At 38.8% G+C, this 26,977-nt stretch overlaps 1 protein-coding gene across 1 annotated transcript; it reads left to right on the top strand.

The window, feature by feature from the left end:
• The first annotated feature begins 12,895 nt into the window (after positions 1 to 12,895).
• LOC121807333 (actin-depolymerizing factor 5-like) lies at positions 12,896 to 23,094 on the top strand. Its single transcript, XM_042207554.1, has 3 exons — positions 12,896 to 12,916; positions 13,056 to 13,315; positions 22,944 to 23,094. The coding sequence occupies exons 1-3, from the start codon at positions 12,896 to 12,898 to the stop codon at positions 23,092 to 23,094; spliced, it is 432 nt and encodes a 143-aa protein (XP_042063488.1).
• The last annotated feature ends 3,883 nt before the right edge of the window (positions 23,095 to 26,977 follow it).

The following is a 26,977-nucleotide window of genomic DNA, read 5'->3' as shown; positions in this document are numbered from 1 at the left end:
TGACATGCATAGAACTTTATGAAGATATGGACTCCGACTATCATTATTAGTGGCAATGACACGAAGAATCTCAGCGTGGAATCCACAGTTCTTAGAGCGATGTTACCAGTCTCGGCTTGCGAAAGATGAACGAGGTGGTACGACTTTAATAGCTATAACAAACTATTTTAATCAGCAGTTCTTACTTGGATTCTAAGAAGTTATTTCTCAGGGTCTTTCAAATAACCGTGAGCCCTTGTCTACTTAACGGCTTGTTTCATTCACCCCTTGCAAGTGATGCATATTATTTCTTTTCCTCCATTGAGTCATAACTCACTTTCAATTCTTGGAAAGTGGTGTTGCCTTCATAACTTTGGACAATTGGATTGATTGTAGTCTTCTTTGACTTATTATTTATACGAACAATATTTTGACTTTGTGAGCCTTTGATATTGAACTTCATTCCTAAGACTGCTTGCAGTTATGTCCTTCAATACAATCACGTTTCGCAGACATGTTTTCTGTGGGATATTTCTCTTGGAACTTTTGTTCAACTTTTCATTTGGTCACCATGTCTGTGTCAAGTTCTTTCTTACAGAGTGAAATTCTTTTGGTTCACTTCCACTATATGTATCATTTCCATAATAGAACCTTTCTTTCTACAAAACAAAGTTAAGGCCTACATTTTGTACCTTGCCTTAACAAACTTAATACACTTGATTTTTATTCAAAAGCCCCTTTGACTTTGATTATCTTTCACAAACTTATGAACACGTGAATCTATCATTCCATATTAAGATTTTCGTTGAACCATGATCTGTACTGCTTTGTGACAACTGCCTACATTTCTCAATCCTTACGCAACTAATCCTTTTTATCCTCAACTCTTTAAGTAATTATCCATTGATGTGTGGACCTTCCAAATTTGATCGAACAACTGAATTATCTTTTGGTAGCCTACTATGAGAATTGACATTTATTTGATTCCATCTCATATTCATGACCTATCTTATGTTCTTTCAAGCTCCGTTCGGATGATCATAACCAATTGTTATATTTCAAAATCGGTTCATATCTAAGTTAAGACTGTTTGACTAAAGTTTGTGTTAGGAGAGTTAGGAGTAGTAGCTCGACTTTTACACGTCATGCCTTTGGAGAACGTTGACATAATTTTGAGAATGGTTTTGCTTACCGAGAACCACGCAATGATTCACTGTAAAGAGACACAGATTTCTTTTCAAACCCCTGGTGACGAGCCGGCCATCTTGTATGGAATCTCCATGAACCGACGAACCTCCATAATCTCTGCTATGCAAGCAACCACGATGATAAGAAAAGAGCGTCCGGCATATTTTGTGTATTTGAACGGAGAGTAGAAGGAGTTGAAAGTGGAAGACGTGGCAGTAGTACGAGACTTTCCCGATGTGTTCCCTGAAACCTTACCTGGACCACCGCCTGACAGACAAGTGGAGTTTACCATCGACTTAGAACCCGGATCTGCGCCAGTGTCGAAGGTACCATAACGAATGGCCCCTAAAGAGTTGGCAGAGTTGAAGATTCAGTTGCAAGAACTGTTAGACTTGGGTTTTATTCAGCCTAGTGTGTCACCGTGGGGAGCGCCAGTGTTGTTCGTTAAGAAAAAGGATGACACGATGAGGATGTGCATTGAATATCGTGAGCTCAACAAGTGGACTTTGAAGATTAAGTACCCGCTACCAAGAATTGACGACTTGTTTGACCAACTCCGAGGAGCGGGTGTATTCTCGAAAATGGACCTGAGGTCGGGATATCATCAACTAAAGGTCCGAAGAGAGGATGTGCCTAAGACTGCTTTTTGCACTTGTTATGGCCATTATGAATTTGTCGTGATGCCATTTGGGCTGACCAACACCCCGGTCGTCTTCATGGACTTGATGAACCGAGTCTTCCACAAGTATCTCTACAAGTTCGTGTTAGTCTTCATCGACGATGTTTTAGTATACTCAAAGAACGAGGAGGAACATGGATGGCATCTACAAACAGTGTTGGAAACGTTGCGAAAGGAGAAGCTTTATGCCAAGTTTAGTAAGTGTGAGTTTTGGTTAACTCGAGTGAACTTTCTTGGTCATATTGTGACGGCAAATGGAATTCAAGTAGACCCAGCAAAGGTGGAGGCCGTACAGAATTGGAAATCACCGAAAACGCCGAGTGAAATCCGCAGTTTCTTGTGATTGGCGAGATACTATCGACAATTCATTGAAGGATTCTCTAAGATTGTGAGACCGATGACGCAACTGTTAAAGAAAGGAATCAAGGTGGTTTGGACGCCAGAGTGCGAGGCGAGTTTTCAACTGTTGAAAGAGAGATTGACTACAACACCAGTCCTAGCGGTACCAGAACCCGACAAGGACTTTGCCGTCTATACTGACGCGTCGAAAGTAGGACTAGAATGCGTGTTGATGCAGGATGAGAAGGTGATAGCATATAAATTTCTGACTCATGATTTGGAGTTAGCAGCAGTGGTGCATGCACTGAAAATTTGGAGACACCATCTCTATGGAGTGAGATGCGAGATATATACAGATCACAAGAGTCTCAAGTACTTTTTCGAGCAGAAAGAGCTAAACATGCGACAGTGACGTTGGTTAGAGATTGTGAAAGATTATGACTGTGGTATTCACTATCACCAGGGCAAGGCGAACGTAGTAGCCGATGCTTTGAGTAGGAAGAACCAATCTCAACTGGCTTATTTCCTAACGCAAGAGGAAGCGTTGATTCACGAATTCGACAAGATGAGATTGGAAATAGTGAAAGCGCCCGAGACAGTAGAAGCGAGATTGGCGACGCTAGTGATTGAGCCAGATTTGAGAACCAAGCTCATAGAAGCCCAGCGACGTGATGAGAAGTTGGAATAATTACGTGTGAAGGTGAGAGCCGAGAAGCTGGATCATTACCGTGAGGAGGCGGATAATGCTTTGACGTACGATGGACGACTGTGTGTGCCGAGCGATGAGGCGCTAAAAGATAAGATTTTGAGTGAAGCGCACGACACGCCTTACACCGCACACCCCGGAAGCACGAAGATGTATCGGGATTTGAAGCAACGGTTTTGGTGGAATGGAATGAAAGGGGACGTAGCGTCATATGTGGAACGATGTCTAGCATGCCAACAAGTGAAGGCCTTACACCAACGGCCCTATGGGAAGTTACAACCGCTTGAAATTCCCGAATGGAAGTGGGAGCATCTAGCTATGGATTTCATGACGGGTTTGCCAAAGTCACAAAGGGGTAACACCGCGATTTGGGTGATCATCGATCGACTTACTAAAAGCGCGCACTTCTTACCGATTAAGATTACTTATGGCGTGGACAAGTTAGCAAAGCTGTACGTGAATGAGATTGTGCGTTTGCATGGAGTGCCAAAGACTATTGTGTCCGACCGTGATACGAAGTTCACATCGAAGTTTTGGATGAGTTTGCAACGAGAATTGGGCACACAATTGAACTTCAGCACTGCTTATCACCCGCAATCGGACGGGCAGTCAGAGATGACGATTCAGACGCTTGAGGATATGTTGCGAGCCGTTGTCCTAGATCGAGGGGAAAGTTGGGAAACTGTTCTACCGTTGGTTGAATTCGCTTACAACAACAGCTACCAAGCAACGATAGATATGACTCCGTATGAAGCCTTGTATGGTAGGAAGTGTCAATCTCCACTTTATTGGGATGAAGTTGGGGAGAGAAGATGTTAGGACCCAACGCTATAAAGGAGATGACCGAAATTGTGCATCAAATCCGCGCAAGGATCAAGGAAGCTCAAGATAGGCAGTAGTCGTATGCTGACGTCCGTCGAACGGAAATCAAATTCGACGTTGGTGACAAAGTGTTCTTAAAAGTATCCCCGACGAAAGGAGTTGTGAGGTTTGTAGTAAAGGGCAAGCTGAAATCGCGTTTTGTAGGGCCGTACGAGATTATCGATGAAGTAGGTCCTGTGGCGTACCGATTGGCGTTACCTCCTAGCTTTGGGAACGTGCACAACGTGTTCCACGTGTCGCAGTTGCGAAAGTACGTGTTTGACCCCAAGCATGTGATTCATCAAGAGGAAGTGATCCTGACCCCGACATGAGCTACGAGGAAAGGCCCGAGGTAATCCTAGATCGGAAGGTGCAAGAGTTGCGAAGCAAGTCGATAGCATCCGTGAAAGTGTTGTGGAAACACCATGGTCCCGAGGAAGCCACGTGGGAGTTAGAAGATAGAATGAAAGAAAAATACCTCGAGTTGTTTATTTGAGAATGTCAAAATTTCGGGATGAAATTTCTGTTAAGAGGGGAAGGATGTAGCACCCCGAAAATTTGCGACTTTCGTTCTCATTAATGTGGTTGTTGAATTTGGAATATCATTTATGGAATTAAATTTATATGTGGTTGAGTTAGCAATGCGAGTTTTAACTGTTGTGAGTTATGTGGAATAATGTACTATATTTTTCCAACGTGGGAAATTAATTAAATGAGATCATGCATGTTGTCCTAGCCATTTTAGTTTGAATTTTTGGTCCCTTCAAATTGTTGGAATTAATATTTTCTTTCTTGGATTTAATTAATTGTTTTGGGATATTTATCCAAATTAAATCCAAACCAAATTATCCCTAATTTATTCTACATGATTTTCGACCCTTAGCTTATTCCTTGGAGATTTTCAAAAATCCCCTATTAATTAGGAGGATGAATTATTTTTGTAGATTTAATTGGTGCCTTGCTTAATTTCCCTTCTTGAACTTAAAATCCAATTAAGTCTAACCGTATGTTGTCAAATCCCTTCATATCCTATTTAAATTAGGATTTGACTATTTCCGTCTTTAAGGCCAATGAATTTTCGCTCATGTACCTATGATTTTCCTTGGGGAATTAATTTATTTGTTACCTATTTTGTGGGAGTCTTTTCCCCAAAAAAAAAATGTACCAAATATAAATCATATTCCAATTTTATTAGAATATTTAAATATTTTTCTCTTCACTACTTCCATACCACACGCCCACCCCCTATTCCATACTTGGAGATATTCTTTTTAATTATTTAAATTGAGTATGGGATTAAACCTTAGCCATAAAATAAAATAAACCCTAACCATAGTCACAAAAAAAAAAACCGCCTCCACCTCTCAAATCTCTCTACCACACGCCTCTTCTCCCACTCTCCCATCTCCAAAAATCCTCCATCCAACCCTTGTTCTTGCAATCCGTTGAAGTTATCTTCAAGAGTCTCCGAAGAATCGTTTCGTTCTTTGCTTCTACCGATTTAGTTTTGTGAAAGAAGGTATATTTGCTCACTTTTCCTCATCCTTTTCCGTTTGAACCATGTTCTTGAGTCCTACATGCATGTAGTGGTTGTAGGATTGATAGATCGCAAGATTTAACGGGGGGAAAGTGTGTTTTCGTAAGAACTTGGATGATATTGTGTTTTGATTGAAATCATGTGTTGTTGGTTTGGAATATTTGGTGAATAATATGAGTTTATGTGCAAATATATGTATGAGGAACTTGTAAGCATGATTATGTGTTTTCGAGCATGAGAAATCGGTGTTTGCGTGATGGAAGATGGAAACCCTATTTTCGAACTTGAACCAGAAATCTGTGATGCACGACCAGTGGCTTACGATCTGTGATTGACCCATCAAACGAACGAATCTTGCTATGAAATTTTACTGAGTAAACTTCAAGGTGTTTTCTGTGTCCCGTGTGAATTTCAGCCCTTTTTATAGAAAAATGAATTTTTAATAAATTTTTGAAGTTGACTGCGCAAATCTGCCAGAAACTTGAGTTCTCGCCATGAACGTTTCGTTTTCTGTCTGACTGACCAAATTACCTCCGATTGATGTGATTCTTGAACTCTATGAAAATTTGAAGTGTCTTCTGAGTCGTGGTAAATTTTCAGCCTTTCTGGGCGTTCGATGAATTTATGGTGAATTTTTCAAATGAACTGCGCAATACTGTCAGAAATTGTATGTTCCGACCAGGGAGTATGTGATATGACTGACTAAATGACGTGATTTCGGTGTGAAAATTTTCATGGATGAGCTTGAATGTGTCCTCTGTATTGTGACCAAAATTTAGCATCTTTTGAGGTCGGGTGAATTTATAGTGATTTTTACAATACGGTCGCGCAGTTCTGCCAGTTTTCTGCCCTGTTAAAATGACACTTATTTTCATGTTTAAAAGTATTATATGATACATGTATGTCCAAGGAACGTGTTTAAATGATGTGATCACGTGTGATAAATTGAAATGTGTTACGATGTGTTCTCCCATCTTTGTGACGTATGTTGGGTCGGGAATTTGAGAAAAACGACGAGAGAATCGATAGGACATGCATAGTAATATGTTGTTGTGGGAAGCTAACTGTGTTGTCATTGACAAGGGTGTTGTATATTCGTGAACTCGAGGATCGAGAGTTGCTAAGTTGGGTTGTGAATTGCTAAGAGAACGAGGTGGGCTTTCTTTTCAAACCTCTTTACTTTTCCGAAAAATATTATGTGGAGATATAAGGGTGGTTTAACTGTTATGTCATGCCATGTTGTTTTTGTATGAGATTGTGTACCTGATGCCTAGTTCGTATGAGTTTACTCCGTTAGGCTATATGGCTGTGTTGTGAAACGAATTCGGGTCCGAGTAGGGCCGTAAACCCTATCGGGCTGTGTACACTGGTGGGATCGTGAGCCGTCCTTGCAAGTCAGCCGGTCTCGTGGGCGAATAGTGTGGCCACATTTTCGTCGCACTGTGGTTGCGATTGTTGGATTGATGTGAAAAGTGGGGAGATAAATTGTCTGGCCAGACTTGAATATTTTGTGTTTCTCGTGATATTTTTCTTACTACATAAAACTCGAGATCACTGGTATGGATGACATAACTTATTAAATGTTTTCGGCATGAGCCCATTGAGTACAACAAGTACTCAGCCCTGCATATTATTTTCTTATGTGCAGGTTGAGCGGGATGTTGCGGTGGATGTTGAGCTGGCTTAAGTACTTAGGATGCGTTGTGTCTTCATACATAGGCGTTATCCTTGACTCTCTTTAAACCTTTTCTTTTCCGTTGCTATAATTTGAACTATGACTCAAGACTTAAATCTTTTTCGTACTGTGTTTGAGTATGTTTGGTCGTGTTAGGTTTTAAACGAGTGTTTACTTTGTTATCTGAAAATGGTATTCCCGTGAATTAAACTAAATGTTTTTCTTAGAAGATGATTGGGTTTTTAATAATTATTTCTCTTCGCTGCTTTCTTTTAAAGGTATTTATTATGAGTCGTTTTTATTTAATAGAAAAGTTATAACTTTAAACTTCTTTAAACCAAAATGTTTCTCTTCCTTTAAGCTAATTTAGTTTTCATAAATGGTTATACTTGGTTAATGTTGTCCCTTGGTCGCGATCGTCGCGCTTGTTGTACACCTAGTATGGGCGGTCGTGACAGAATGAAAAGTCCCAACATCATCCACGTATATGCAAATCACGTGATTTTTCTATCTCTATTTTCTTGGGGCAAATATATATGTTCAAGCTGCATTCTATATTCAGACTAATTGATTCAATCATTCGTTGTAAGCTTGTTTGATGTCATTTACTCCCTCCGTCCCGGGCTACTCGCTCATTTCCTTTTCGGCTCGAAGATTAAGGAATGAGTGTATAGGAAAGTCAAAAATGACGGCTGTAGGTGAAATTTTTTACTAAAAATGGAAAGAGTGCAAGTAACTTGGGACGCCCAAAAAGGAAATAAGTGCGAGTAATGCGGGACGGAGGGAGTATTATATTTAGGATTGTAACGCTTCTTATTTAATCATAGATGTCACACCCCAACCCTTTTGAAGTATATAAATCACATTAATTACATCAACATCCAAATAGTATAGTTACAAAATCCATCATCTATTTGCTTATTTACCGAATATTATAAATCAGCATACATAACCATAGTCATTATATATCATAAACAGTATCATATTGATATGCATATCTCTCTCTATTCAATTTATTATTCTGTGACAAATCAAGTCAGGTACCTGCCCGGGACTCCATTGTATATGATCCAAAGGTCTCATTGTCGTTATATATCATATATATGACCCAAATGTCCATTGTCATTGTATATGAACCATAGGTCCATTGTCATTGTATATGACCCATAGGTCTATTGCCATTGATATCAGACTCAGGCAAGATTGTCACAAATCATCTTTAGTCTCATGGTTCATCAAATAGTTCCTTTACAATATATAAATATATCCATTGAACCAATCATATATTCATATCGTATTCCAACATTGATATCAAATAACACATCATATAATCCAATTATTCATTCCACTTAAATATATAGCAAAGAAATACATAGTAAAATTAAAAACGTGATTTATACTGATTACGACATTATATTCCAACTTCACAATTATCTTTCAATAAAAAGCTCGATAACATGTTCCTTTATTGTTTATTTGTTAAGTGCTCTGTAGTAGAAGTAATATTTGACCTGATGAATGACTGGATGAGTATTCCCCCTCGAAAATTTCCTCTACCGTGTATATATGTGGACACGAACATTATATAAACTTTTTTTTATAATAGCTTAAATGAATCACACTTGTAGGCATGCTTAGCAACCAAAATATATATCCACGTGTAAACATACACTTTTACCATCTTTTTATTACATATAATAATATAATATTGAAATTTGGATGACTATTGCATACTATTAAAATAACAAAAGGTGATAACTTGTGCATACGTATATTTTATTCGACACATATATACGTTGCATATTTCTCAACAGGATAGTGATATAATAGGGTGGTGATATAATGAAAACATATATTTAATATAAATTCAAAACTTTAATCCTAGCCATGAATTATTATAGATTAATGCTTATTATATTTTTAGATTAAAATTTCAATAACTTTTATGAATCAACCAACAGAGTGTATATTAGACACTTTCATAATACGGTGAATCATTTAATTATAGAATAATTGTGTAATCCCGATTTCGTCGTTCTCTCTCCTTCCACAATTCACGTTAATTAAACCGTTTCAATTACTCCCCCTCATTCCAACTTTTCGCCTTTTCGTCGAAAAATTGCTTGAATTTTGCAGTGAAATTGCGTTGATTATTTGTTGATGTTGAATTTTGTGTTGAAATCGTGTTGATTCTATATTGATTCTAAAATCAGTGTTAATTTTATGAAGATTTTTTGTTGAATTTGTGTTGAATCGATCGTGATGCTTTTTTGTTGAATTCTGAAATCTGTGTTGATTTTTTGCGCTGAAATTTCGTTGATTCTTTTGTTCTGCTGTTGGTGATTTTTTGCATTGAAATTGCATTGATTCTTTTGTTCTACTGATGTTGAATATTTTGTTGAAATCGTATTGATTCAAAAATATGTGTTGATTTTTTTAGATTTTTTTGTTGAATTTGTGTTGAATCGACTGTATTGCCTTTCTGTTGAATTCTGAAATCCGTGTTGATTTTTTGCGCTGAAATTTCGTTGATTCTTTTGTTCTGCTGATGTTGAATATTTTGTTGAAATCGTATTAATTCTATGTTGATTCTAAAATCTATGTTGATTTTGTAGATTTTTTGTTGAATTTGTGTCCATCGTTTTAATCGTGTTGAATCACTTCTTCGACTCAATATACGGACATCTACATCCTAAGAATTTGAAAATCACAAATCTAGAAATGAAAAATCTTTAAAATATGGAAATCACGAATCACGAATGTGTCAATCTTCACCGTATGGAAATTATGAATCACGAATGTGTCAATCTTCGACATATAGAAAACACGAATCTGGAAATGAAAAATAAAAAATCTTCTGCGGCATTAAGATTAAGCTATAATTCTCATTACCATGAAATTACCTTTATCAGCGTTAGAACCCTCAATATAATAAAAAACCGTTGTGACACAGAATACGCCAGAATTGATTTTATGAAATATGAGATTCAGCCGTATGATATTACGCCGGTGACGGTACAGTCATAAAATAAATTCTTGAATACACAGACAAAGAAATCAATTTAAGTCTTCAGAATAAAGTTTTGACGGTACAGTCATAAAATAAATTCTTCACAGATCTGAAGCTAATTATTATTAGTATCAATATTATTATCTTACCTATAATATTGTAAATCAAGTTAGTGTTTATATATATCTGTATATAAATCTATTTTATAATAATTTATTAAAAACTATCTTTATAGTATCTATTTGATAAGTCTATAATGCAATGGTAATTAATAAATATTCAAATGATAATAAATTATATATACATGTGTGATTTGGATATGGATGTTACAATAGAAAAATTAAATAATCATGTCGCATCACATTAAACATACTTTAACTTATTTTTGTTGAAAAAAGTATTCCAGACTGAGTTTTTTGATTCAAACCTTGTTGATATTTTAGTTTTAGATTATCTTTTATATAATTCACATTTCACAAAGTTGAGTTTTGTCAAAGTATTCAAATAATCCGAAATAACTTTCGTAAATTACTAAGTAAACTAATATTTCCGAAAAAAGTCCAGACATTTGCAGAATTATGTAGTACTTCCCCCGTTCCATAAAAATATGAGCATATGATATAGCACTAGAATTAAGATAAAATTGGTAAAGTGAGAGAGAGAAGGAAAATGGTAGTTAAAGTAGTGTTACTGGATAGTAGAACCTCATTATCATTAGTGTTTTAATGGTGGTATAAATTGTAAATAATTTGATATATAGAGGTAATATATTGAGATAACATTCTATAAATGAAAATACCCCAATTTTATGCGACGAACGAAAATACAAAGTGCATATACTTTTACGAACGAATGAAGTATTAAATTTTTAAGTAGGATCAACAAGCATTTAACTTTTTACGTAATGAAATTCTAACATTCGACAACATTTGCACAATTACTTAAATGCTTACTAAGTTGCTAGTGATTTGACCCACACAGTTGCTGCATGTTCAATGAGGCAAAATAACATTGAACTTGCAGGGACGAAAATGATGAACTAGAAATATAAAAGACGAGTAGAGTGCTCGTGATATTATACTCCCTTCGTTCCAATTAAGTTTGAGTCAAAATTTTTAGACATAGAGAATAAAATATAGTGTTGAAAAATTGTGAGAAGAATAAAGTTGGAAAGATAATGAGAGAGTAAAGTAGGAGAAGCAATAAAGTAAGAGTGATTGGATGTTGTGTTTGTATCAAAAAAGAAAATGACTCAATTTAGTCGGGACATTCTAAAAAAGAATATGACTCAACTTAGTTGGAACAATGAGAGTAATAATTTCCCAAATGATACGTTTTCCAACCTATTAATTTGCTTATATAGATTTTATAGTGGAACATTATCACATATGTAATCTCACAACTTAGATATGTTCAACTTAACCAACTATTCTTTGTTAACAGTTTCAAATATACATTATTATAATATGGTGCATTATAATTTATAAATGTCAATGCAATAACATTATTACGTGAACATAAATTTAAATATCAACACAAAGATATATGTTATCAAAATTTATGTTGATACATTAATATCATTATATTGATACATTAATAATAACTTTGCAATTTAAGAAGAGTTAGCAATAGACCACACCTGAACATGCCTCGGCGAGCAGTTACAAGGATTATTCATTAAAAGCTTGTTTGATGTCATTTTTTTATACTCTCTATGCTCCATTTAAAATGGAATGTTTATCGTTTTGGCTTGTCCTTTTAAAAATAAAATGTTTCATACTTTTTTCTTTTTTTATTTACTCTCTTTTTATTAACTTATAAAATGACACCGCATTAACTTATAAAATAACACTACATAAAATCACGTTCTTAAAAACTAAATATTTTATATTTTTTCGGATGGAGAGAGTATTAAAGAGGAGAGCTGAACTAAGAATTCACTTTTTTATTATCATCAGTCGTGTCATTGTTTATGATACCTGTAATGGAATTCAGTTTAATTAAAGCTCCATATGATGTGAAATTACATCAAAGTTTAAGATATATGTGGGTTTGATATCGATGCTTTAGTCAAAAATAGATAAATAAATTAGATTTCTTTTTAGCGTAAGGTCACAACTAAGATGAGAAATAATTTATGGTGATATATAGCCTAGGGACACCAATGGAGGGAACATGTCTCATCATCATTTACCCTTCCATTTGCGTTAACCTCATTGGACTAAAGACATTGTTAGGCTTTAGTGTTTGTAATTTTCTTCACTCTACAAGAAAGTGTCGGAGTTTTATTGCCCTTAGGCAATAAATAAATAATTAAAAGCTCATGTTTTTTTTAATTAACGAACTAATTATGTATTCCACTCTCAATAAGGGATTTCGGCATTGAAATTTTTTTTACTCTTATCCTTAAGAAACAATATTATTCATTTTCAAATATAATAAAAATACAAGACTTGAATATAATAAATGTTTTGGCCTACATTCTTTGAGATTTTTATGGGAAAACTCAAGATTGGGATTTGCAATGCCAATGTCTTCAAGAGAATAAATTATTTAAAAAATTCACCCATTTTGCTTAGACGCTAAGATAATGTTGAGCTGCTGCAATACATAGAGGATTTATATGTTTGATCCCAAGATGGGGACCATTGTATAGTTCCCTGCCATAATTAATCATCTAAATTTAACATAAAGTTGATCGGGATTATCAAAATTAAAATTCTAACTCTAACATTACTTTGTTTCCCATATGATACTATATAGGAAACAAATACGGTTTGAATCGTAAATAGATGGCTACAGTAGTGGCAATTTCATTCTCCAAATCTTATATAAACATCATACACTTACTACTCTACTTTCATAATCTTTTTTCTAGTAACAAATTGACATCTCAACTTTACTTGGTAACATACTCTCTAATGGCTATGGCTTTCAAGATGGTATGTTATATATATTCCTCTTATCTATCTTCTTTTATCTACGATGGCAACAAGTATTTTCTACACTATATATTGAATTATTCCTCTTGTTGTAATCCGCAAAAACTTCGATTACTATACGATAAATTTTGGCTGTTAGGCTATGACGGGAATGTGGGTGACGGAAGAATGCAAGAATTCATTCATGGAGATGAAATGGAAGAAGGTGCATCGATACATCGTGTTCAAATTCGATGAGGGCTTAAAGCAGCTCACTGTCGACAAGGTTGGCGGCCCAGCAGAGGGCTACGACGACCTAGCGGCAGCCTTACCAAAAGATGACTGCCGCTACGCTGTCTTCGACTTCGATTTTGTCACTATCGACAATTGTCGGAAGAGCAAGATCTTCTTCATCGCATGGTCCATCCCTTTCTTTATCTTTTTATTACAACTAATATATTTTGTTATAGAGATCGTGATCAAATACTAACTAAATCAATACATTATATTAATAATGTCAATACAGTGACATGAGTATGTCATTATGTTGACATACTCATATTGACATTTTTAATATAATGTGTTGATTAGTTAGCAAGTAGCACACTAGTAAGATAATACACTATCACAAAATCCCATTATATATGTTTAATTATATCAGTGGATGATGGAGTACGTACTAAACAAGCCCAACAGTAGTAAAGCCCAAGACAGAGTATCAGTTCGGCATGACTAAAGAGTATAAGTCCGGCGTGACTAAAGAGTTCAGTTCGGCACAACCAAAGAGTTCGGCCCCAGCCTACAGCTCGGTGAAAGCCAACTCGTCAAGCTCTACTCTCAGATCGGCAAAAAGCTGCTCGGCAATAATTCAGCAGTTCGGTCTCAGTATTCGACCGAACTAGGAGATAGTGGACTCATGCAAGATTTCCACCTCCACTACACCGACGATCTATTTAGTGGTGTCAAGCAGTCATTAACTCATGCAGGATAGTGGACCCATGCAAGGTCGCCACGATCTCCACGACATCCACTACCTAATAAATGCTGCATGCCACGATCTTGGTTCACTGTATAAATAGAACCTAGGTCAGATAGATAAAGTCTTCTTCTTCTGTTGAATTCTAAAAAAGCTCTCTAGAGAGAATATCATAAAGCAGGCCAGTGTTGTAAGCTGTAATTCGCAGATCAAGCAATACAAACCTGCCCCCATTTCTCCCCGTGGACGTAGATTTACCTCAGTAAATCGAACCACGTAAAATCTCTGTGTTGATCTTCATTTATTTCCTGCATTTACAAACATCAAGAATTCGCCGCCTCATCACTGGCGCCGTCTGTGGGAAACAGAGAACAAAATTTGTGATAAAGCGAATTTTTGACCCTTTTCCACCCCAAAAAATGCATACCAGATCACATAACACTCATAATACCGTTCGTGATAACCGTGAGGAAGCTAGTCCAGCTCGCAGGTCTGAAAAACGGCCTCGGGAGACATCTACCTCCAGTTCTCACGAAGAAGGAGCAAGCCACTCCAGGAGTCATCGCACCGAATCTTTCCAGCAGCCCAATTTAAATGAAGCTGTCAAGCTGTTCTTGGCCGAGAAGCAGGAGGAGTTCTTAACCTTCCTGCAGAAGAGCCAACAGCCGGAGAAGACAACGGCGGATTCTCCCTCCTCATCCAGACATGAAAGTCACTACCGCAGTAGTGACGTGTCTTCCAGGAGAAAGAATCCTCAACCTCAACATGCTCCTGCTCCTCCTCGGTACCGGAACCACAGGAGAACTCCATCTCCTCCGTACCGAAGAGATGTCGGGTTCGCCATGTACGGAGCATTAAAGACTCCGTTCTCGGACGATATCACCCGAACTCCTTTGCCGCGGAACTACCGGACACCGTCAATGACTTATGACGGACTGGAGGATCCTCATGACTTCCTGGGACGCTATCAATATAATATGGCGAACCAGGGTCTCAATGAGGTCCACATGTGCAAGCTGTTCCCCGAGCTGCTCATCGGGAACGCCAGAAGGTGGTTCGACAGCCTTCCTCAAGGCAGCATCAGATCCTACCGAGATCTCATGGATGCTTTCCACAGGAGGTTCTTTCAGAAAGCGGAAGCCCGAATCACTTCGGCTCAGCTGCTTTCTATACGTCAAGGTCGCGACGAAAAGATCAGCGACTTCCTGACGAGATTCCATAAGGAATGCCTACAAGTAGATAATCTCAATGATCTACTTGTCATCTCGGCATTCCAAAATGGAATCCTGCCCGGAGCTCTCTACAGAAAGCTCGTGGAGTGCGGTCCGCAAACAGCTCAAGAAATGTGGGACATTGCGGACCAGTTTTCTCGTGCGGATGAGGCAGACCGTCGAAAACGGTCGTTAGACAGCTCATCCCAAGGAGACAAAAGGAAGCCCGATCAAAGCGACCAGGTGCTTCCTCGCCGAACTCCTTTTGAAAGAATTCAAAAGGCACCGGTACAAGGCAGATTGGGGCCACGTCTCAATCCTGAGAAGCCGCCCGCTCAGTTCGTACCATTAAACAAGTCAAGAGCGGAAATTTTCGAACTACATTCCGATATGTTCGAAAAACCAAAGCGGATAACGAAATCAGCCGCACGGCGACTTCAGGATCAATATTGCTCCTTCCATCAAACCCACGGTCACGATACCGAGGAGTGCCGAGATTTGGCTGCAGGTATTGATGTTCTTGTGAAAACAGGAACGTTAAAAAAATACCAAAGCAAGCAGCCGAAAAAGAACAAAAGGCAGAGAAGTGCGAACTGCAATCCTCAGGATCCGAAAAGGCATGAGGATCCCGAAGACGACGACGAGCCGCAATACGATGGAGTAATCCTGACTATTGATGCTCTCCCAGCCGGGAAGACTAAGTCGTCCCTAAAAGCAGAACGCAGAGGTTCCAATCAAGAGGAACCAACACATAAAAGGCTGAAGAAAGACGAAGTGATTACATTTTCAGATGCCGATCCCGTCCCAGCCATCTCTCCTCACCAAGACGCTATTGTCATTCAAGCCGGAGTGGCAAACAAACTGATCCACAGAGTATTTGTGGATACAGGAGCGTCAGTCAGCATTCTTTTTAAAGAATGTTTCGATAAAATGGAAGTGGATCCAGCTCGGCTCAGTCCGGCTCCACTTCCTCTGAAAAGTTTCGCCCAGGAGGACACCCGCCCAGAAGGTATTATCAGCCTTCCGATCACGGTGGGAAAAGCGCCTACAAGCTCCAATACGATGATCGAGTTCTTTGTGGTGAAAGCTCGGTCCCCGTACAACATCATCCTGGGGAGAGACTGGCTCAACACAGTTCGGGCCGTTTGCTCTCTTTTGATCACCTCGGATGACCGAAGTCACTTCAGAGCCGAACTCAATGACCGTTCAGTTATACGAAGATGATCCATCCAGAACGGTCAAGGTCGGCTTCGCAGGAACGCCTCTACTCCGGGAAAAAACCATTCAGCTCCTCAAGGAATACAAAGATGTCTTTGCATGGTCCCCGTTGGACATGACCGGAGTGCCCCCCGAGGTAATCACTCATCGGTTAAATATTGATCCTTCAATCCGGCCAGTAAAACAGAAGCAAAGACTCTTTGCGGCAGAAAGAAGCCAAGTCATCCATGACGAAGTCCGCCAATTACTAAAAGCGGATGTACTATTCGAGGTGAAATATCCTTCTTGGGTGGCCAATCCTGTGATGATCAAGAAAAAAGGAGGAGGATGGCGGATGTGCATAGATTTTACCGATCTAAACAAGCACTGTCCAAAAGATTGCTATCCCCTTCCGAATATAGATAAAAAAGTAGAAGCTTTGATCGGCTTCGAAATTTTCTGTTTTCTTGATTTATACAAAGGATATCACCAAGTGTTGATGGATGAGAGTGACGCTCCGAAAACAGCTTTCATTACCGATTTCGGCATTTTCGCTTATAAAAAGATGCCATTCGGTTTAAAGAATGCCGGAGCCACTTATCAAAGGATGGTAGACAAGCTTTTTCGGCACCTAATCGGAAAACAGGTTGAAGTGTATGTCGACGACATAGTTGTCAAAAGCAAAAGCACTTCGGAGTACGAAGACAACCTCAAATCCACTCTCGACGTGCTCCGAAAAGCCAACCTCAAACTCAACCCCCAAAAATGTACCTTTTTGGTAGATTCGGGAAAATTTCTGGGTTGTTGGGTTTCAAAGGACGGACTCAAGGCAAATCCCTCAAAAGTTCAAGTCGTTCAGAACATGGCAATGCCGAAGTCCATACATGACGTGCAAAGGCTAACCGGATGTCTAGCCGCACTAAATCGATTCCTTTCCCAAGCAGCCGAAAAGCAACTGCCATTCTTCAAGGTGTTGAAAAAGGCACCAAAGTTCGAGTGGGGAGCCGAGCAGAAAAAGGCCTTTGACGAGCTCAAAAGTTATCTAGCCGAGCTTCCTATTCTCTCTGCTCCAACCGAAGCCGAAGTAATATTCTTATACTTAGCGGCATCAGATCAAACCATCAGCGCGGTGCTTGTACGAGAAGAAGGCCTAAAGCAGTTTCCCATCTACTTTACAAGCCGAGCATTAAGAGGTCCAGAAACAAGGTATCAACCTCTGGAAAAAATTGCTCTGGCGTTAGTAAATGCAGCAAGGAGACTGCGGCCATACTTCTATGCTCACAAGGTATGCGTCTTAACCGATCTGCCTCTTCGGCAAGTTTTGACCAAGCCAGAAGCATCAGGCAGAATCGCCAAATGGGCCATAGAGCTGGGAGAACACTCAATCGAGTACCTACCTCGGAAAGCCATCAAGGGACAAGCCTTGGCAGATTTTCTTGCAGAGGCAAAGTTCGATCAAGCAATCCCTGTCATTGCCGGACAGAAAGACTCTGCCAATGCCGAGCTAGCACAGCCCTTGGAATCCGAAGTAGAGCCACCGGACTGCTGGAGCGGATTCGTAGATGGAGCTTCGAATAAAACGGGAAGTGGAGCTGGTATTCTACTTATCGCTCCCAACGGACACGAGGTAACTTACTCACTTCGGTTCTCATTCCCAACCACTAATAACGAAGCCGAATACGAAGCCCTCCTTGCCGGACTCCAGTTAGCGCAAAGTCTGCTCGTCAAATCTCTCAAAGTCCATTGTGATTCACAAGTCATAGTAAATCACATGTTGGGTACAAGTGAAGCCCGTGACGAGAGAATGAAGAAGTATTTGGACAAAGCGCAAAGCATCAGCCGAAGTTTCTCCTATTTTCGGATAATCCGCATTCCCAGAGCGGAAAATAGCCGAGCAGATACCTTAAGTAAGTTGGCCTCAGATCCGAGCTCAAAGGCGGAAGAATTAATGCATCGAAGCATTGATGAAGCCGAGGTACATTCAGTATCCAGCTCGCCGAACTGGATGACGCCAATCTTACAGTATCTGGATCAAGGACAATTGCCCGAGGATAAGAGAGAAGCCCGGAAGATCACGTGCCGATCACTTCGGTACGAACTTCATGAAGGAGTCCTCTTTAGAAAGTCTTACCTCCAGCCGTTATTGCGGTGCGTAAGACCAGAAGAGACGGACTACATCCTCAGAGAAGTTCATGAAGGATCGTGCGGTAGCCACATCGGAGCTAGAGCTTTAGCTAAAAAAGTTCTAAGATGGGGATATTATTGGCCAACCTTGGTACAAGAAGCAGTGCAGCTCGTCAAGACATGCCCGAAGTGCCAAATCCATGCAAATATCCCAAGGATGCCGCAGACCGATCTATCCACTATGCAAAGTCCTTGGCCTTTCATGCAATGGGGCATAGACATAGTGGGACCACTTCCTCAAGCTCCTCGGCAAATGAAATTCCTAATCGTTGCCGTGGACTACTTTACGAAGTGGGTGGAAGCTGAACCATTAGCTACGATAACGAGCTCGAAGGCATTGGATTTCGTCTGGAAGAACATAGTGTGCCGATTTGGCATACCCCACATCCTCATCTCGGATAACGGGACTCAGTTCACCGACAAGACGTTCAAGAGTTGGTGCCAAGAGCTGAATATTCAACAGCGGTTCACTTCGGTCTCTCATCCACAAGCAAACGGACAAACGGAGGTAACAAATCGCATCCTGGTGAAAGGGTTAAAAGCTCGGTTAGAACAAGCCAAAGGACAATGGGTAGAAAATCTCCCTCAAGTCCTATGGTCCTACCGAACTACACCCACAACCTCCAACGGTGAAACTCCGTACAGTCTGGTGTACGGCACTGAAGCCGTAATTCCGGTGGAGATCGGCGTACCCAGTCCCCGAACTCTAAATTTCTCCTCAGAAATGAATGACGACGGACTGAGAGCCGAGCTAGATCTTGCCGAAGAAAGAAGAGAATTGGCATGCATAAAAGCAGCCAAGTACAAGGAGCAAGTAGCCCGGTATTACAACCAAAGGGTGAAGAAGCTGCAATTCCAAGTGGGAGATCTCGTCTTGAGAAACAACGAAGTAAGCCGAGCAGAAAAGCTGGGCAAGCTCGAACCCACATGGGAAGGTCCGTATCGGGTGTCAGAAGTCCTCGACAAAGGGTCTTACAAATTGGCTCACATGTCAGGAGAACAGGTACCCCGATCATGGCACATTTCCAACCTCAAAAAGTTCCATTTGTAAGAGACAGTCCGGTCAGTCTGTCTTGTGTCTAGTTCGGTCCTAAGGCTATGTGCGTTTTTTGTCTCTGTGCTTTAATTGGCTTACTTGGTCTTTTTTTGTCTCTGTGCGTTTTTGTCTGTCTGTTTCGTCTCTCTGTGCGTGTCGTCTCTTACAAATGTTACTGAGGTATCTTGTTCTTCGAAGGCTGATCCCCTTCTTAGAACATGTACAAGCCAACGATTGTGCGTCAAAGCTTCTAAAGAGGATACAAGACCACAATTCAGCTTAAACAAGCAGTTCGTCTGAAACGAGCTGCAACAAGCCCACGATTGTGCGTCAAAGCTTCTAAAGAGGATACAAGACCACAATTCAGCTTAAACAAGCACTTCGTCTGAAACGAACTGCAACAAAAGTCTGATTCTCGCGATAAAACTTGCCTGAATTACGACTAGGGAAAGTCCGATCCACGCGATAAAACTCGCCGAATTAGGACAAGGGAAAGTCCGATCCCCAAATTAGGACAAGGGAAAGTCCGATCCCCAAATTAGGACAAGGGAAAGTCCGATCCCCAAATTAGGACAAGGGAAAGTCCGATCCCCAAATTAGGACAAGGGAAAGTCCGATCCCCAAATTAGGACAAGGGAAAGTCCGATCCCCAAATTAGGACAAGGGAAAGTCTGATCCCGAAATTAGGACAACGGAAAGTCCGATCCGAGCGATAAAACTCGCCAAATTAGGACACAAACCAAGTCCAGTCAAAGAAGAGTTCACTTCATGAGACCGTGGACAAACATCAACTTACCCCATACTTTTATCCAGAATGCCGAAGTGATTCACTTCGCTTTTCGGGGGGGGTAGTGATGGAGTACGTACTAAACAAGCCCAACAGTAGTAAAGCCCAAGACAGAGTATCAGTTCGGCATGACTAAAGAGTATAAGTCCGGCGTGACTAAAGAGTTCAGTTCGGCACAACCAAAGAGTTCGGCCCCAGCCTACAGCTCGGTGAAAGCCAACTCGTCAAGCTCTACTCTCAGATCGGCAAAAAGCTGCTCGGCAATAATTCAGCAGTTCGGTCTCAGTATTCGACCGAACTAGGAGATAGTGGACTCATGCAAGATTTCCACCTCCACTACACCGACGATCTATTTAGTGGTGTCAAGCAGTCATTAACTCATGCAGGATAGTGGACCCATGCAAGGTCGCCACGATCTCCACGACATCCACTACCTAATAAATGCTGCATGCCACGATCTTGGTTCACTGTATAAATAGAACCTAGGTCAGATAGATAAAGTCTTCTTCTTCTGTTGAATTCTAAAAAAGCTCTCTAGAGAGAATATCATAAAGCAGGCCAGTGTTGTAAGCTGTAATTCGCAGATCAAGCAATACAAACCTGCCCCCATTTCTCCCCGTGGACGTAGATTTACCTCAGTAAATCGAACCACGTAAAATCTCTGTGTTGATCTTCATTTATTTCCTGCATTTACAAACATCAAGAATTCGCCGCCTCATCACAGTGATGGAGTACGTACTAAACAAGCCCAACAGTAGTAAAGCCCAAGACAGAGTATCAGTTCGGCATGACTAAAGAGTATAAGTCCGGCGTGACTAAAGAGTTCAGTTCGGCACAACCAAAGAGTTCGGCCCCAGCCTACAGCTCGGTGAAAGCCAACTCGTCAAGCTCTACTCTCAGATCGGCAAAAAGCTGCTCGGCAATAATTCAGCAGTTCGGTCTCAGTATTCGACCGAACTAGGAGATAGTGGACTCATGCAAGATTTCCACCTCCACTACACCGACGATCTATTTAGTGGTGTCAAGCAGTCATTAACTCATGCAGGATAGTGGACCCATGCAAGGTCGCCACGATCTCCACGACATCCACTACCTAATAAATGCTGCATGCCACGATCTTGGTTCACTGTATAAATAGAACCTAGGTCAGATAGATAAAGTCTTCTTCTTCTGTTGAATTCTAAAAAAGCTCTCTAGAGAGAATATCATAAAGCAGGCCAGTGTTGTAAGCTGTAATTCGCAGATCAAGCAATACAAACCTGCCCCCATTTCTCCCCGTGGACGTAGATTTACCTCAGTAAATCGAACCACGTAAAATCTCTGTGTTGATCTTCATTTATTTCCTGCATTTACAAACATCAAGGATTCGCCGCCTCATCACTGGCGCCGTCTGTGGGAATCGAACCCACGACCTGCAACAAGCCCACGATTGTGCGTCAAAGCTTCTAAAGAGGATACAAGACCACAATTCAGCTTAAACAAGCATTTCGTCTGAAACGAACTGCAACAAAAGTCTGATTCTCGCGATAAAACTTGCCTGAATTACGACTAGGGAAAGTCCGATCCACGCGATAAAACTCGCCGAATTAGGACAAGGGAAAGTCCGATCCCCAAATTAGGACAAGGGAAAGTCCGATCCCCAAATTAGGACAAGGGAAAGTCCGATCCCCAAATTAGGACAAGGGAAAGTCCGATCCCCAAATTAGGACAAGGGAAAGTCCGATCCCCAAATTAGGACAAGGGAAAGTCCGATCCCCAAATTAGGACAAGGGAAAGTCTGATCCCGAAATTAGGACAACGGAAAGTCCGATCCGAGCGATAAAACTCGCCAAATTAGGACACAAACCAAGTCCAGTCAAAGAAGAGTTCACTTCATGAGACCGTGGACAAACATCAACTTACCCCATACTTTTATCCAGAATGCCGAAGTGATTCACTTCGCTTTTCGGGGGGGGTAGTGATGGAGTACGTACTAAACAAGCCCAACAGTAGTAAAGCCCAAGACAGAGTATCAGTTCGGCATGACTAAAGAGTATAAGTCCGGCGTGACTAAAGAGTTCAGTTCGGCACAACCAAAGAGTTCGGCCCCAGCCTACAGCTCGGTGAAAGCCAACTCGTCAAGCTCTACTCTCAGATCGGCAAAAAGCTGCTCGGCAATAATTCAGCAGTTCGGTCTCAGTATTCGACCGAACTAGGAGATAGTGGACTCATGCAAGATTTCCACCTCCACTACACCGACGATCTATTTAGTGGTGTCAAGCAGTCATTAACTCATGCAGGATAGTGGACCCATGCAAGGTCGCCACGATCTCCACGACATCCACTACCTAATAAATGCTGCATGCCACGATCTTGGTTCACTGTATAAATAGAACCTAGGTCAGATAGATAAAGTCTTCTTCTTCTGTTGAATTCTAAAAAAGCTCTCTAGAGAGAATATCATAAAGCAGGCCAGTGTTGTAAGCTGTAATTCGCAGATCAAGCAATACAAACCTGCCCCCATTTCTCCCCGTGGACGTAGATTTACCTCAGTAAATCGAACCACGTAAAATCTCTGTGTTGATCTTCATTTATTTCCTGCATTTACAAACATCAAGAATTCGCCGCCTCATCAGTGGACATCATGTGTATACTTTAATTTGAATTTGTTTATTTAGGGCGCCAAGTGCATCGAGAATTAGGGCAAAAATGTTGTACGCGACATCGAAAGATGGATTAAGAAGGGCATTAGAGGGCATCCACTATGAAGTTCAAGCAACTGATCCAACTGAGATGGGATTTGATGTCATCAAGGATAGACTTAAATAGTTAATTATCCTAACTCTCCTTACCCTAATCACACCCTTACAATCACTTTTACCAACTTATATTACTCACTAATGTAATCACATATCTATAAATGTGATTAAATTAGGATACCAACTTATAAAATACGAATAAATAGGTGATTATGTGTGTATCATCTTGTTTTAAGTTGAGGGCGTAATTGTAGTTTTGTTGACAGCACTTTGCATTGTCCTTAATCATCTGGTTATTAATAATTAACAATTTAGTACCTTTTTCGCATAGATCTTTTCTTACTTTTTGTTCCTTTTAATATTGTAGTACTTCTTTTTACCTTGTGCCAAGGCCAAGTTGTTATTCGTATTTTAATTTTGTCTTTGATTTTAATGTATCATATTCATATTACACAGTATCCTATAGTTTTACAATATTATTTTGAAATAATAATATTGAATTAGATACAAAATACTTCATCCGTTCTATAAAAATAGCCTACCTTGAAATGGCACTATTTTAATGCGTAGTAATTGGTAAAAGAAAGAAAAAAAGATAGTAAAAGTAATGTTAGTGGATTGTGTGGTCCACATTATTTAGCACGTTTAATTCTTTAAAAATTTCCTTATTTAGAGCTAATACTCCCTCCGTCCCAAAAAAATATGGGCAATGGATACGGCACGAGAATTAAGACAAAATTGGTAAAATAAGAGAAATGAGGAGGTGAAGTAAGAGAGGGGAGGAGAATGATAGTTAAAGTGGAGTTAGTGGATAGTGGGATCTACATTATTTAATTGATATAACTTTCAAAAAATGGAATGCACATATTTTTGTGGGACGAACAAAAATAGAAAGTGCACTTATTTTTATGGGACGAAGGGAGTATAATTTTAAAGGACGAACCAAATATGCATGATTTGTTAAATTCATTCAAAATCGAGTCACAACGCCCTTTACAAAAATCAATCGTAGGGTTTCACAAGATTCTAAAGTTATTTGATAGAAAGAAAGGGTAACAAATCAGAACTAAAATTCACTACATATAAATCTTAATCTTCACTAATATTTAACTCTCGGTGTCCTCCTTCAACCTTCTATGGTGCTCACGGAGGAGGGATTAGAATACAATGTATGAACTTGCAACCACTGCTTTCGCAACTTAATGCGTCATGCGTGAACCCTTTGTCGCACACGGGCCAATTTATTCAGATTGTTGGCCAATAATATCGGATTTGGGCTATTATCAACATTTTCACATTTTTCCGCAACGTAATGTGTAATGCATTTACAACATTTTTGTTTCATTTTCTTCAACATTTTTTGAAATATATGTCCAATCAAAATGGGACACATATTGAATGGAGAGATTAATAATTGGCCTCATATATTAAATTTTAACTACTAGTATACGTTATAAATAATAAATTAACCAATATCAACAACAAAAATACATCACAATTAGCATTATTACCAAAAATTTAATATGTCCGTGGACCGTGGCACGTACCTAATATTCATGAGAATTCGGTCTCTCATTCGAAAACATCAAACGATTTATTGAATCTAATATAACATCAAATTCTCTTCTCCCGCAAAGATTTTCTTTAAAGTGAAGTACTTTGAAAAGAGACAATAGTTATAGTTAATCATGGAGTTGTATAAATAAAAATTATTTGACGGTAATTTAAGTAGTAGAGGGAAAACGGATACCCGACCAAAAAAAATCGAGTACCCGCACCCAAAAATGAGTATCCGGCGTCGGAAAAATCGATCAAATTATTATGAATCATACTTAATTTTAATATATAAATCTGATTCTATATTACTATTACTATTAAGTGTGTTACTTAATAGTAATAATCTGATCAAATTATTATGAATCATACTTAATCGAGTACCCACACCCAAAAATGAGTATCGGGAGTTCTAATATTTTACTTAATATTAATAACAATAATAATAATAATAATAATAATAATAATAATAATAATAATAATAATAGTTGTATAACTCTACTCCATCAAATACCAAAAATGTAAGAATTCTAAAATTGGGAAAAAGAATGTCCAGGAACAATTAGGATTTAAAAACTTGTAAAGTTGTACTACTTTTCTTGTTTACCTTTTCAATTTTATTAAAATCAAAACAAATACAAAAATTTAAAAATTAAAGAATCAGGTTATCGTATTTCAAATTTACAACTAGTATAGTAAATAGAGTAAATTAATGTGAAAAACATCTCATAAAAGTTGTAACATAGTTGGAGCCGCATAAGGTAAATGTTCTAAGTATTGATTTTCGATTTTATCTAACAAATAAATTATATATGCAGCCAATTTCACAATAAAAATTTCCTAAGTTTTTGCAAATTATAGCGACGATTTACATTACTTGTATTTCTACACCATTAACGTGGATTAACGAATAATAATAGGAAAAACTCGCGCGCTTTGCCGACTCAAATTCTATAACATCGGTTGGATTTTATAAGGGGTGGGCAAAAATACCGAAATACCGCACTTACCGTACCGAAAAAATACCGGTTTTTCGGTATACCGCAATTTCGGTATGGTATGATACCGTACCGAAATCTTTCGGTACGGTAACAGTATCAATTTTCCTATACCATGGTATACCGAATCCTTAGTGCGTACCGGAAAATCGGTATATATTAAAATATTATATAAATACCATATTATATTTTTTTTATAAAATAGAATTAAATGGAAAAAATTCCAGAAAATCCTACTTTTAAATATTTTGTGTATAAATTTTTTTTTGTACAACGGTATTATGGTATACCATACCGTACTTTGGTATACCTCAATACGGTAAGGTAACGGTATCAAAAATTAACCATACCGAATTTTCGGTATACCGGATTGCGGTATACCGAAAGTTCGGTATGATATTTTGTCAAACCACAGTTTACGGTACGATATACCGTACTGATCCACCCCTAAATTTTATAACTTTGAATGCTTTTTTTTAGTTCTTAATAATTTCATTCTTCCCTCCTAGCTTTTTTTCTCGTGCTTTAATGTATAGAAAAATGTTAGTCATACACTTTTATGTCTCATAAAAAGAGACATAAAAATAGAAAAAAAAATTTGGTCCATCCTTAAAAATAAATACCTTCCTTTTTTAAAAAAAATATCTTTTTAATAAGATGATAAAAACTTTTCTTTTTTAAAAAAGCATCTCTTTTTAATAAGATGAGACCCATTTTTTGCTAACACACTTTTCTTTCTATATCTCTCTTACTTTACTAATTTTATATTAAAACTCATGTTATTTCAAATTTTTCTATTTTTAGTGAACGGAGAGAGTAGTAAATTTTAGTCTATTTATTTATTTAATTAATTCAATTTTAATATCTAAAAAATCGTATACACGTGTACATATACTCCCTACGTCCAATAAAGTTTGTCACATTTTTCCATTTCTGTCAATTGTTATATTTCTCTTTTACTACTATTATTTGTGATCATATTCCACTAACTCATTCTTACACATATTTTATTATAAAACTAATATATAAAAGTATGATTCACATTTCACCAACTATTGCAACACACTTTCCATTACATTTTTTAAAATCTGAATATAGTCTAAGTGTGATAAAATTTAAGGGAGGGAGGGAGTATAGATTTTGTTTTGTATGCGGTTTTCCCCCTCCTGCTCTAGATTTTCCCATCAATATAACCGATTATCGGTTCAAGTTTGTTGGAAAGGTGATTCCATGTTTTGTTTTTAATTCACACACTGAAGCACACTCATCAGTCTCTAGTTTTTTCCAATGAATTCCGATACGACTCAGAAGATGGTAACTCTGGTGAGCTCCGATGGGGAAACATTCATGTGGTCGCCGTGAAATCACAGATGATTAGGCACATAATCGAGGATGGTTGCG

Source organism: Salvia splendens, chromosome 6 (assembly GCF_004379255.2).
Source record: "Salvia splendens isolate huo1 chromosome 6, SspV2, whole genome shotgun sequence".
NCBI classification, from domain to species: domain Eukaryota; kingdom Viridiplantae; phylum Streptophyta; class Magnoliopsida; order Lamiales; family Lamiaceae; genus Salvia; species Salvia splendens.
Note: the sequence above shows the minus strand (reverse complement) of the source record. Positions and strands in the feature narration are given on the sequence as shown.